This window comes from Lutra lutra, chromosome 2 (assembly GCF_902655055.1).
Source record: "Lutra lutra chromosome 2, mLutLut1.2, whole genome shotgun sequence".
NCBI lineage: Eukaryota > Metazoa > Chordata > Mammalia > Carnivora > Mustelidae > Lutra > Lutra lutra.
In genome coordinates, this window is record NC_062279.1 from 66,925,343 (window position 1) to 66,939,931 (window position 14,589).

General features: G+C 34.8%; 1 protein-coding gene across 5 annotated transcripts in view; it reads right to left on the reverse strand.

The window, feature by feature from the left end:
• Window positions 1-14,589, reverse strand: part of LRBA (LPS responsive beige-like anchor protein) — a 755,230-nt gene that overhangs the window by 434,253 nt on the left and 306,388 nt on the right. For all 5 annotated transcript variants that reach the window (XM_047717621.1, XM_047717620.1, XM_047717619.1 and 2 more), the window contains exon 36: window positions 3,722-3,830. In XM_047717621.1, coding sequence (XP_047573577.1) covers window positions 3,722-3,830 — 109 coding nt within the window. The remainder of the gene's footprint in view (window positions 1-3,721; window positions 3,831-14,589) is intronic.

Here is a 14,589-nt window from a genome sequence, read left to right on the forward strand (position 1 = left end):
CTCAAGTACTATCAGAATTGTGACTGTAGGGGCATCTGGGTGGCTCAGTGGGTTAAAGCCTCAGGTCATGATCTCAGGGTCCAGGGATTGAGCCTCTCTGCTCGGCAAGGAGCCTGCTTCCTCCTCTCTCTCTGTCTGCCCCTCTGCCTACTTGTAATCTCTGTCAAATAAATAAATAAAATCTTAAAAAAAAATAAAAAGAATTGTGACTGTAAAACATGAATGTTGTACACTGAGACAATATCAAAATTAAAGTATAACTTTTAAAATTGGTAAGTGAAGAAAAAAATATGAGAGGACTAATGTCCTCAGCTTTCATAATAGGCTGCAAATTGAAATATGAAATTTTTCAAGATTGACATGAATAAAGCTCTTATTTAAAAAAATAAGCCACTGACCACATAATTTTTTCATAATTGACCAACCTCCTATTCTTTGAGAAACTACTGGGTTGTTTTGTTTTGTTTTCTTCTTTGTCACAGAGACTTTTCTTTCTGTTTTTCCTCAGTTTTATCTGTTAGAGTTTACAAACAATGTGTAATAAAGAGCCTTCTTTGTATATCCTTATATACTAGCACTATTTCCAAAAGATAAATTGACAAAATAGGAATATTGGGTAAATGAGTATTTGTGTGCGTCTATATAATTATCAAAATACATATGGCCATAATGCCTTATTTTAACACTTAAAATGTACATTTCTACTATACATCTAAAAAAAAAATCACTGTCCATCTCCCCTATCTCCTTCAGCAGTACATCACCCTATTTACTTATCACTCTATTTATCCCAATATGAGAACAGAGAAGTGAAAGATCATGATTTCTGAAATTTGCATTTCCTTTAATATTTGTGTTTTTGAGTATCATTTTATATGTTACTGGTTACTTACATTCTTCAGTGAAATTCCTATTCAAATCCTCTGAGTATGTCTTTGGGTTATTTTTTGCTCATCATTTCATAAAAATTATTAACATAGTGAACATATTAATTTAATAGTCTTTCCACACTCCATTATATCTTTACATATTATTGATATCTTTCCTCAGGTTAATGTTATGTATAGTAACAGCTGTTTACTTTTTCTAAGTGCCCGTCTTGGTTAGAAATTTCCCTCATATGCCTTAGTTCCATTTTTATAGCTTTCCAAATATTTTCCTAAAATATATACTGTGTCATCTTTCATGTCTTTTTCCTTATTCTATAGGGAGGATTTTTTTTTGTATATGCTATCTTTTATAGCATTAATTAGTACTGAATATCTGGAAAGGCAAGTACATCTTCAATATTCTCTTTTCATAAATCTCACGGCTGTATAAAAGCATTTATTTTCCCATTTTATCTGGGTATTTGGTTATCTGAATATATAATTTGGAAGTATTTAATATCTGGACATTTTGAAATGAATATTTAAGTGTCAAATTACTCCACTGTTTTTCTAATGAATGATATAGTAATGGATATTGCACTGAATTTATGCATGTGAGAAAAACTGACATTTTTGTGACATTAAAATTATCTCATTTTGACTATAAAGGACATTATGCAGAAAACATGAATAAGTCTGTAGATTAAATAATAACCACTTTATTGGTTATAACCAACATTAATTTTCTGATTTAATAACTGTGTAGAATATACAGAACTGTGCAGAATTAAAACAGAACAGGCATAGGAAATTTTCACTGAAGAAATTAAAAATAGAAGATCACTATGACTTCAGCTTGCTCTCAAATTCAAAAGAACAAAAAAGAGGGAGAAGAGTAAAGTAATATATGGACATTGGGGAGGGTAAGTGATATGAGTGCTATGAAATGGGTAAGCCTGACGATTCACAGACCTGTACCCCTGGGGTAAATAATGCATTATATGTTAATAAAAATAATTAATAAAAAATAAAAAAACTTTAAAAAGTAAAGTAATAAAACTTTAAGAATCATAGAATCTAGAATAGGGGTGAACAAGAGTTCTTATATCACTCTTACGACTTTTAAGTATCAATTTATTTCAAAATAAAAGAGTGATTCTGTCTGTTCCCCTCCCACATACACACACACAGAGCAACATATACAACCCAGCATAGAATGATTTTCCAGTAGCTTATATTTTGTTTTGTATTAAGCTTTTATAGTTTTGTTCCAAATAGTATCTGTGCATTCTTATAGAATTTGACCCAAAATAGTATTTTTGTCTTAACTACAAACAGACTGTATTAATGATTTCCATTCTTAGTGACTATTGCTTGCTATTCATCAAACATATATTATTTTTTTGCATATTTTTTTTGAATTGTGCTATGTTAGTCACATAAAATACATCATTCGTTTTTGATGCAGTGTTCCATGATTCATTGTTTATGTACAACATCTTATATCCAATAATTTTACCAAAGTCCCTATTAATTCTGGTAGAAAAATTTTCAAGAATCTCTCAACTTTTCCTATAGCATTAGCAATCTGGAATTATTATTATTTTTTCTTTTGTATCATTTACATTAACTATATCTTACATTTATAAAAACATCAGAAAATGTTATATAACGGTGATAGTGGGGATCACTTTTCCTGATTTTAATAAAAATGGCTTTCATTATTGAAAATGATGTTTAATAAGTCTTTATCATATTCAAATTGTTATATACAGTAGGGCTGCCTGCTAAAATTTATCATATGCTTCTTTCTATATTTATTGATACCTTCACATGATTTTTCTATTTTTAATTTGTTGATGATAATTTATTTTATAGGTAAACATCTTAACATTAAACCATCTTTGGACTCCATGAGTAAATTCTAAGTGGACACACTATAAAATTCTTTCATCGTGTTGTTAAATTGTTGGTTCAAGTTTTAGTTAGAATTTTGCATCCATATTCTTAAATGAAACTGGTCCTCTAAAGTTTCATGTTGTGACAGTTGTATAAAATCCTGGGAGTGCATCTTTTTTAAGGTACCAGAGAATATCAGCAACATTTGAATTATCTGTTTTTAACATTTTCTAAAGAACCCAGAAGGTCCTTTTTAATTTTTTCTTTTCTAATTCTTAGCAAATGTTCTTGTCAAATTTTCTACTTCACTTTAGGTGTGAATTTTGGTAATTTATATACCCATCGCACCATTAATTTCCTCTGTGATTTCACGTTCGTTACACATGTTCATGCACAACTGCCAAGATAAGCAGTGGTCCCATGATGGGTCTGTCACTTGTTCCCCCTGTGAGGACTCAAAAAGAAAGCTGTATTCTCCCTCATTTCCTCAGCTACAAATATTAGCATGGTCTCAAACCTCAAAGGTTAAGAAACTTCATGCCTCTGAGTTTCAGCTTTTCCCTAGAACCTGGAAGATATTTTCTCTACTAAAGCAATTTTCATTTCTGCTTGGTTGTCACTTCTGGTTAACTAGCTCTGCCTTGCCCAGGGAGGGCAGAAGTTCTTCACTAACTCACATTAAAGGAAAACTACCAGAGCCAAACCCACTTACATGGTTAAGATCAGGTCAACTAAACACAGAAGCTGCCATGAGCAACTTGTAGATAAAAAGGAGTTGAGAAGAGAGGGCTACAGAAACCTGTACTATCTTCCCAGATTCTCCCATAACTCTCAAAAATTAGTATTTAATTTTTTGATGATATATGTTTGCCTAAACTATTTTACCCATGCAGTTTCCCACAATTACCATTAAAAATGGCAACTTCCTCACACCAACCATATGTTTAACCTACCTCAAATTCTGCATGTCTGTGAATATCCTCTGCTCGTTGCCTGCTCAGGATAAATTCAGCTTCATTTGCTACTCTTACTAGATGATCCTTCATTGTTTGGCTAAGCAACCTACAAAGAGATGAATATTGTCAAATAAATAAATGTATACACACACAACATATATGATTAATCAATGCTCAGAGTCAATGTATCTTGTTATTTGGGGAAGGAAAGGATGTTTACTCTCCTATCACCATACCCAATGAAGTACCATTATTTCACACTACATAACTAAAGATTATAATAGCAAAAAGTTATCCTTCTTGCAATAGCAGATTAGCTTTCATCCAACTAGCTACCTGAAAAAACTAAAACTGCTGGATTAAATTTGTGTTTTAATCTTTTTTTAAGGAACTGGAGAGTTTACAAGGCAGCCACGATTTAAGGAGCCAAGATCCTAGAGAAGAAAGCACACAGATGACATTCAGCATGACTTTTTTATTGAAACATTTACTTTTCAGATGTGGAAATAGAAAAGCAAAACAGAGTTAGTCTTACAGAGCTAGGGAGACAAAAATTGAATGTGATAAGCTGTCAAGGTATACGGAACCTAGTAGATTATCCAGGCTTACAGAAGGAACCCAAGTATACCCTACGAAACAGCATAGACCAGTCGTCATAGACACTTAAAACAGACACTCAAATAACATTATAGTCATCTGTACTTAGTTATTAGGGAGCCAAAAAGCTAAACAAAAATTTCAAAATCTCACAAGGTAAAGAGAAAAGAAATAGATATACCAACACAGGAGAAAGGCAAACTCTTATAAAGATTTTGAAAACTCATAAAGATTTTGAAAATTCCAGGCTTGAATCATCTCAGTCCTAAATTAACATAAACAACACTCAGACTAACTGGTCATCAGAAATCAAAAGGAAATCCCTAGAAGAGGGTATCATCACCTATAGACTTAACATTTACTCCTGTAATTTTAAATATAATTTCAAACAGTCAATCACCAATTAATAGGAATAAAAAGAGATAAGAAAGGAATGAAAACCAAATAGAAGACAACTCAAGACAATCAAGACAGTAAAGTTTCATACCTTAACATTGAAAAAAAATGTAGTTACCAGTTCATGACAACAGATTCTAAGAAAAAGAATTCCAGTAGAGATTGGAAACTGTTAAAGTACTGAACAAAACAAAAATGAAATTAAGAATGGACTTACCAGCTTATTAAACTCAATTAAAGAAGTAATTAACTGAAGAATAAATCAATAACAACTAAACAGAACCACAGGGTAAGAAAAATGATGAAAATCTGACCCAAAAAAACAGATATATGGAACATGGTAAAAAGGTCTAACATGAGTATATCTGGAGTAAGGAAAAAAGACAAATAATTCAAAAGGAGCAGCATTTGAAGAGATAATGGGAAATATTTTTTTGAAAATCTGGGGGGAAAGCCATTGAGCCATATGTTGAAGTGCTACAAAGGCCAAGGAGGGGGCGCCTGGGTGGCTCAGTGGGTTAAGCCTCCACTTTCGGCTCGGGTCATGATCCCGGGGTCCTGGGATCGAGCCCCGCATCGGGCTCTCTGCTCAGCAGGGAGCCTGCTTCCCTTCCTCTCTCTCTCTGCCTGCCTCTCAGCCTACTTGTGATCTCTCTGTCAAATAAATAAATTAAAAAAAAAAAAAAAAGGCCAAGGAGGATCAAAGAATAGCATACATAGTCTAGTCATAATAAAACTGCCAAAGGAAAATAATCATAAAAGCCAGAGGGAGGGAGAAAGTGGAAGAGGTAAGGGTACCTACATGCCTTCAAAAGATCAAGAATAAGATTAAGAATAAGAGGAAGCCCGGTAAGAATGCAATAATCTCTATCAACTGCTAAACAAAAATAGCAGCTAAGAATTCTATACCCCAAAATATCTTTTAAAAATAAAAGTGTAAGTATCCAAAATATACCACTGTGAAGAGTCTTTTTTCTGAACTCCCATTGTCTACCTAGAAGCACAGTCTCCCAAAAGAATTCATCTGTCACAAGTCCTCTCCACTGAAGTTTCACAACCAAGAAAGAAATATGCCTATTATCTAGAGACTTAGAAGTCAGTACCTGGAGAAGAAATTGCCTAAAGGCACACTGTCTCAAAACTATCTTATCTCCCATCTATTCTCCTAAGGGTCCATTTATCTTTCCTTTGAGGTTTGAGACCATTTTCCCTAAATGCCCTCTCTCTTCACCCTCACTTATTAAGATGGCATAAGCCTCAAAATTTAAGGTCTTTCTTGAGTCACGTTTTTCTATGACTTCTCTTAAATACCCATGAATTTAAAAAAAAAAAAAATCATTTCTCTTGGCAATTTTGTCAGGATGATTCACAGACCCCCAAATAAGAACCTAAGAGGACAGAGGAAAAATTTTTCCTCTCAGGCAAAAGCAAAATAAGCACATTCAATGAGAAACAAAACAGAGAAATTGTCAATAGACAACCCAAATTAAAGGAAGTTTTTCAGACAAGGAAAATAATATCAGATTGATTTAACACAAGGGAGGTAGAAAACAAAAGAAAAGTCAACATGGGTAAATCTAAAAGAATAATGAATGTAACAATTATAATAATGACTTCTAAAATTAAAAAATATCATAATGTTAAAATATACAACAGCAGTCAAAGCAAGAGAAATTAAAAGGAATCAGTGTTGTAATGTTCTTTCATATCCATGAACTGGTGAAAGAACCAATTTATTTAAGATGTTAACAATTCTAATATTCATGTTTCAATCCCTAGGCAACCACAAAAGACATCTAAAATAACGTATGACCAATACACTAATAAGAAAAAAAAAAACTGAATAAGAAAATCATTTAGCTTAAAAGAAAGGGAAAAAAAAGAAAGAAAGAAGAAAGATACACAAAAAACATGCAGAAAGCAAAAAGGACACAGATAATAAGAAGGTAAGTTTTAGGCTAAATACATCAGGAAAATATAGAAAGTAAAACAGATGTAATGACACAATTATTGTCAGGTACATTTTTTTAAAGTATGTGCTGTTTAAACATAACACAGTTTCAATGTAAGGTTGCACAAATGTTGAAAGTCATTTTTCAAAAAGATAAACAATTTAAAAAATAGTGAAAGAAGACTAATGTACCTTTATTAATGTAAGAAAAAGTTGGCTTTAAGAACCAAAATTAGAAATCACTCGGTTGAAGTGATTTAGATCACCACAAGTGATATACAAAATACAGAAAAATCTACTACACTCTGCTTAATAGTTACCCAAAAAGTGGAAATAATTTTAAGTACTACTTTGAAAAGCATTAAAAATCATCAAAATATGTAGGAACTAACCAAATGTCTAGAATTCTATATATATACAAAAAGAATTAAAGAAGGACCATACCTTGTTCATGAAAATGAAAGTCTCAATATTGTTAAGGTATCGATTCTCCACAAAGTGATGTACAGCTATAATAAATCCCATTCTAGCAAGTCTCTCTATGGAATTTGAGAAGTTGATTCTAACAGTTATATGAAAATGTAAAGAACAAAGAAAAGCTGAGACATTCTTAAAAGAGGAGGAAGAAAGAGAAGGAAAAAAGAGGAGAGATAACAATAATCATAATCTTAACAGAGGACTAATACCACCAAATATTAGGACTCATTAGAATGATATATTAATCAAGACAATGTAGTCCTGGGAAAACACAGATGAACAGACCAGTGAATCAGAAGGGAACATCCAGAAACAGACTCACACATATATGCTCACCAGATTTAAGATAAAGGCACTTTTGCATTAAGGAGGAAGAAGATGGGATTTTTTTAATAACTGGTACTGGTTTAATCATATGAACAAAATTAACCTTGACTTCTATTTCAACCCGTAACAAACAAATCAATTCCAAATGGGTTATAGACAAGACCTAAACACTTCTAGAAGCTTTTAAGATCACATAGTATCTTTAATGACAAAGATTTCTTGGAAAAAAAAAAAAAACACAAAATACAACATAAAGAAAAAACACTGGTAAACTGGGCTTCTTTAAAATTAAAGATCTGTGCTTATGAAAGCCACCATTAAGAGAACTAAAAGACAAACTTTCAGAAGGGAGAATACATTTGGAATACCTACAGTCAACAAGGAACTTACTATCTTAAATATATAAGAAATTCTTACAAATAAAAGACAATAATAATTTTTTTAAAAAACGAGCAAAGTACACAAATAAGCACTTCACAAAAGATTTCCAAAAGTCAAATAAATCCATGAAAAGGTGCTCAACATTACTAGTTACCAGAGAAATACAAATAAAACCATAAGCTATAGTACATCGCACCAGAATTACTATATTTTTTAAAAAAAAGGTACTGTCAGATTCTGACAAGGATATAAATAAACAGGGACTCTCATAATCACAAAATATATGAAAAAAAGATTTATAGCAACTTTACTTATAATAGCCAAGACCAGGAACTACTGAAATGCTTACTAAGAGTTAAAAAAAAAAAAAAAAACAGAATATTCAAATAATAAAACACTAAGCAGTAACAAAAGAACCAACTAATATTATACAAAACAAAATTAATTTCAATAACAATGTTGGGCAAAAGTACAAAAGAATATGTACTATATGAATCATCTTGTATAAAAAGGTTTCTTAAACTCATCTACAGGGCACCTGGGTGGCTCAGTTGGTTAAGCAACTGTCTTTTGCTAAGGTTATGATCCTGGAGTCCTAAGACTGAGTCCCACATTGGGCTCCCTGCTCAACAGGGAGTCTGTTCCTTCCTCTGGCCCTCCCCCATCTCATGCATGTTCACTCTTTCTCAATCTCTCTCTCAAATAAATAAATAAAATCTTAAAAATAAATAAATAAACTCATCTATGGTACTAGGCAAGAGCTTAAGAGATGGTTTACCTTTTTTTTTTTTTAAAGGTTTTATTTATTTGACAGACAGAGACCACAAGTAGGCAGAGAGGAGGCAGAGAGAGAGAGAGGAGGAAGCAGGCTCCCTGCTGAGCAGAGAGCCCGATGAGGGACTCGATCCCAGGACCCCAGGATCATGACCTGAGCCAAAGGCAGAGGCCTTAACCCACTGAGCCACCCAGGCGCCCGAGATGGTTTACCTTTGATGCTACTTAAGACCTTACATGTAATGACTCATACGGAACTTTAGAAATGATGAGTTCTAAACTTCCCAGCAAAATACCCTGGATATAAGAACATTTTGATGAATATTTCCACAACACCATTTAACTATGACGAATACTAACAAAATGATTCATTTCACATAAATTTAATCCTTCTGGAACAAGTTTACTATGAATAGGTCTTCTAAACTTCTTTCTTTAAAAGGAATTAGAAAGAAAGCCTGGGCAGGATTAGGATTATTGTTTTAATTTAATAGTCTAGGGGCACCTGGGTGGCTCAGTGGGTTAAGGCTCTGCCTTCGGCTCAGGTCATGATCCTGGGGTCCTGGGATCGAGCCCCGAGTCAGGCTCTCTGCTCAGCAGGGAGCCTGCTTCCCTTCCTCTCTCTCTGCCTGCCTCTCTGCCTGCTTGTGATCTCTCTCTGTCAAATGAATGAATGAATGAATGAATGAATGAAAGAAGGAAAAAGAAAGAAAGAAAGAAAGAAATCTTTAATTTAATAGTCTAGGGGACTAAACTGCAACTAGACAATGCCTACCTTCAAAACTTAGACCCAACAACAGTTATCAACAATGGCATGTCTATGAACAGATAACAAAAACCCATTGTCGGGGCACCTGGGTGGCTCAGTGGGTTGGAGCCTCTGCTTTCGGCTCAGGTCATGATCCCAGGGTCCTGGGATCGAGCCCCGCATCGGGCTCTCTGCTTGGTGGGGAGCCTGCTTCCTCCTCTCTCTCTCTGCCTGCCTCTCTGCCTACTTGTGATCTCTGTCTGTCAAATGAAATGAATAAAATCTTTAAAAAAAAAAAAAACCCATTGTCATATCATGAGGTACCTGTCTTTGTAGCAATATTTTAATCAAAATGTCAATAAAATATGCATAGACTTTGATACAATGCAATCATTACACTACTCCTAGTTACCATATGAACATATTCCCACAAGTACAGAAATACATGTGTGTGTACAAGGAATTTCATTAAAATACTGTTTATAAAGTGAAAAACTAAAAGAACCAAAATATGCAAACCTATAATGAGACAGATTCTTCTGAGTTGACAATAAAAGGATTACAACAATATGTTGTTAAGTGAGAAAAGAAAATTAAAAGAATACTATGTACGATGGGTGCTTGGAAAAAATACTAAAGAAAATACACCAAATTTGCCATTTACCTAGAATGAGGTCAGCAAAATAGGGCCTTAGGCCAAATCTGGCCTGCCAGTGGTTTTTTTTTAATTGGAACAAAGACATGCCCATTTGTTTATTATCTATAGTGTCCTAACATCATAACTCTGCAACAAGTTGAGCAGCAGTGACACAAACTATATGTCCCACAAAGTCTAAAATATTTACTACATGGCCCTTCACGAAAAAGTATGCCAGTCCCTGCTCTAAAAAGTAGGGCTTTATGCTCTTTTTGTATTTCTCTATTCTTTGAAGTTTTAAGATAAGGAATAACTAAAAGAAAGAAAAACAGAAGATATTTATAGAAAATAGAAAAGCTTTCGGCTCTTCTACCACTTTTTTCATATCTCTATTTGGTTGTTGCTTTGTTTTGTGGAGAAAGAAGAGGGAGAGCACATGTTCGTGAGTTGGGGGAGAGGCAGGAGGAGAGGGAGAGAGAGAATCGTAAGGAGACTTCATGTCTAGCATGGAGCCTGACTCAAGGCTCGATCTCAGGACCCTAAGATCATGACCTAAGCCAAAACCAAGAACTGAGCCACCAGGGTAACCCTCCATATCTCTATTAAGTTCATATACACTCTTTATAGTTTGATTCCAAATCTGTCAGACCCTCTCCATTATCCTGAAACTATAACCCAGCCACTTTAGAAGTTAATGCAATGTCTTGTGATTTGGGGGTAAAATCATTAGGGTATTTTTCAAATGCTATTAAACAGTACACATTCAGACATTACAGATAAAAAACAATCCCTAGTGCAAGTTTAAAATCAGCTAATGAATAACTTCCTACGACTCTACAGATAGAGAAAGCAAGGGCTTTCATGAGTATAAACGTGAAATACTGGTTTGTGCTTCTTAGTTTCTCTCCAGAGACCAAAAACCACATCGTGAATTAACATCAATATATTGCCTCATAGCACTCAAACATTAATTGAATTGATTAGTCAAAGATACACCATCCTCCCAGTCCCTAACCAAGCAACCTCAAAGTTATTCTCTTCTCCTTCCTCTTCCCTACCACCTTCCTACAGGCCCCTAATCAATCAGCAAACATTGTCAGTACTTCTCTGTAGTATTTCCAGGTTTAATTTATGCTCTGTATTTCACAGCTAATGTCCTAAAAATCAAGCTTTAATCGTTTCATCTACACTATAACTGAGTATGTCTTCTGATCTTTTAACATGTTTGTACATAATTCCCTGTCTTTTGAATCACTATCAAATATCTATGCAACATCTATTATGCTATAAAGACTAGGCTAAGCACTAGAGACAAGTTTTTCTTATATTTTAGTTGGGGAGAAGAGAATACTCTTGAGTTTCCTTCCAGCTTTAAACTCTAATATAAATGCTGTGATAAACAAACTCTAAGGTAACCTCCAATGAGTCAAGGTCTTCTTCTGAATTTAATCTGGGAAAATCTGGGACTTGCTTCTAGGAAACAGAATATAGCAAAATTGATGGGACAGTCATTCCTTAAAGAGGTTACATTAGAAGGCTCTGCTTTAGCAAACCAGAGAAATTCTCCAGCCATCCTTGAAAAAGAAAGCTACCATGTTGTGAGAGGACCATATGACAAAGTGCTAAAGGCAGCCTTTAGGAGCTGAGATTGGATGCTAGTGACAGCAAGCAAGAAAACGGGGATCTCAGTCTTACAACTGAAAGGAACTAAATTATGCCAACAACAATGTGGGCTCAGAAGAGGAATCCAAGTTCCAGAGAGGAACACAGCTTGGACAACACCTTTACAAATGTGGAGAATTTTAAGTAGAGTATCCAGTTGAGCTGTACCCAAACACCTGACCCCGAAAAATTATAAGATAGGAAATACATGTTGTTTTTAAACTTCAGAACGCCTGGATGGTGCAGTCAGTTAAGTGTCTCACTCTTGGTTCTGGCTCAGGTTGTGATCTCTGGGTCATGATCTTAGCAGTAAGATGAAGCCCTATGCTTAGTAAGGAGTCCATCTGAGTTTCTTTCTCCCTCTTCCTCTCCCTCAGACTCTCCCCTACCCCACCCCACGCTACTGCACACTCTCTCTCTCTCAAATATTTACAAATAAATAAATAATAAACCACAGTGTTTGTGGTAATTTGTTAGGCAACAAGAGATAATTAAATAATTACTACATAGGTACATATAGGTATCATAGTTCAGTAGAAGCAAAGATGATTATGTACTCCTCAAAATTTTTTTTTAAAAATTAAAAATTAAAAAAACAAAACAAAACACTGAAAGGGGCACCTGAGTGCCTCAGTTGGTTTAGTGTCTGTCTTCGGCTCAGGTTGTGCTCCTAGGATCCTGGGTTCCAGCCCTGCATCGGGCTCCCTGCTCAGCAGAACCCTGCTTCTCCCCCTGCCCACAGCTACCCTGCTCGTGTTCTCTCTCACTTGCTCTCTCTCAAATAAATAAAACCTTTAAAAAAAAAAAAAAAAGGCTGTTTCTCTCTGTAACACTTTCCAGTCCTCCTCAGGCATTCAATATCATGGCTGCAATCATTACAATAGCCACCAATCAAACTTCTTTCCATTAGTTTTATTATTCTAGTCAATGCTTCACCAAAGTTATTTTTCCAAAATGAAAACCTGATCATCACGGTATACTTTTTAAAGTTTTAACTATCTTCCCATGATCTACAAGAAAAAGCTACCATCTTTGCATGGTTTACAAACCAAGTTCCCTTCTGCTACTCTTTTATACTCTAAGACTGCTTTCTCAAACATTACACCCTATATTTTACACCTCTTTGCATCTGTTCCTACTATTCTCTCAGCCAGGAATGACCTCATTTCTTATTCCACCTTGCCTATCTCACTAATCCCTCAAAGCAAAATTCAAAAGTCAACTACATAAAACCTTTCCTGATTCTACATCTGTTTTCCCTCCACAGAACTAATCCTCTCTACCAAGGTGTGCATGTCTCTTTTGTGGAACTTACTACATCGTATCATTCTGTATAAAACCATCTCAATTATCTTACATTCCAGATTGCACCAACCCTATGTAATTTATCCTTGTATCCCCAGGCATAGATGGTGTCCAGCAGTGCGTGTTGGGAAAATAAATTCTTTGCATACTCACTGATGCCAGGCAATTCTAGGCTATTAAATGCGAGGAATACAAAGATGCATAAAACTGTCCACAAGGCGTTTACCATCTCACTAGGAAGGTAGGACTACATGTAAATAGTAAGGTAACTGTGGTAAGTACCTTAAGGTTCTTAAAACATTTTCTTCTAGCCTCTTCAACACAATTTAGCAGTTTCCTGGTTTTCCCCTTACTTACTAGCTGCTTACTCACTTTGTCCTTTCCTGTCTCCTCTGTACTACCTCTACATTTTGTTGTGTCCCAGAGCGCAGTTCTGTGCTCTTTTCTCTATCCAAATTATCTCAACCATCCTGTGCCCCTTAAAATCTCACCTACATGCTGATTCATGTATCTCTAACCCTGTATCTCTTGGTTCCCTGTATTGTCAACTCATACAACCAACTGTCCAACTGAAATCTTCACATGAATACCCAGTGGGCATTTCAAATTTAATATTTCCAAAATGGAACTCTTGATTCTATCTACCCATCTTCAGTAAAACCTCTTTCCCTATCTCTACCTCTCTTTTTTATTACTTCAATAAATAGCACGTAAGTCCACTTCTGTAAGCCCTAGGATTAAACAATTAATGTTAGCAAGGATATGGAGAAACAGAAACTCTTACACACTGGTGGTGGGAATGTGAAATTGTGCCCCCACTAAGATAAGCAGAATGGCAATTCCTCAAAAAAATTAAAATGATCACATATGGATCATATGATCCAGCAAATCCACTTCTGGGTTTATAGTCAAAAGAATTAAAAGCAGAGGTTAGCAGCATTACTCACAAAAACCAAAAGGTAGAAGCAACCCAGTGTCCACCAATGCGTGAATGAATAGTAAAATGTGGTATATGAATACAATGAAATAAAAGGAAATTCTGACATGTGCTACAACATGGATGAATCTTGAAGACATTATGCTAAGTAAATAAAGCCAGACACCAAGGATAAATGCTGTTATGATTTCACTTATACAAGGTACCTAGAGTAGTCAAATTCATGGAGACTGAAAGCACAGTGGTGTTTGCCAGGGGTTGATGGGGAGGGAGGAATGGGAAGTTATTTAATGCGTATAGAGTTTCAGTTCTGCAAGATAAAATGAGTTCTGGAGATGGATGGTAGAGACAGTCGCAGAACGATGTGAATATACTTAATGCTATTGTACCGTACACTTTAAGATGGTTGAGGTGGTAAAATCTATGCTAAAAATTAATTAAAATTAGAAAACACTTAAGTTAAATGTCACCATCAAAAAACAAAACCAAAACCAAAAACTTATATCATGCCACTCCTGTTCTTAAAACTATTCAATGTATTCTTACTGAACAAGATTAAATCCAAATTTCTTATCCCAGCTTACAGGGCCCTAATGTGATCTGAAACCTCAATACCTCTAGTATTTCTTAACCCCTCTCCCTTACAAATTTTGTTCCAGCTACTCCAGCTTTT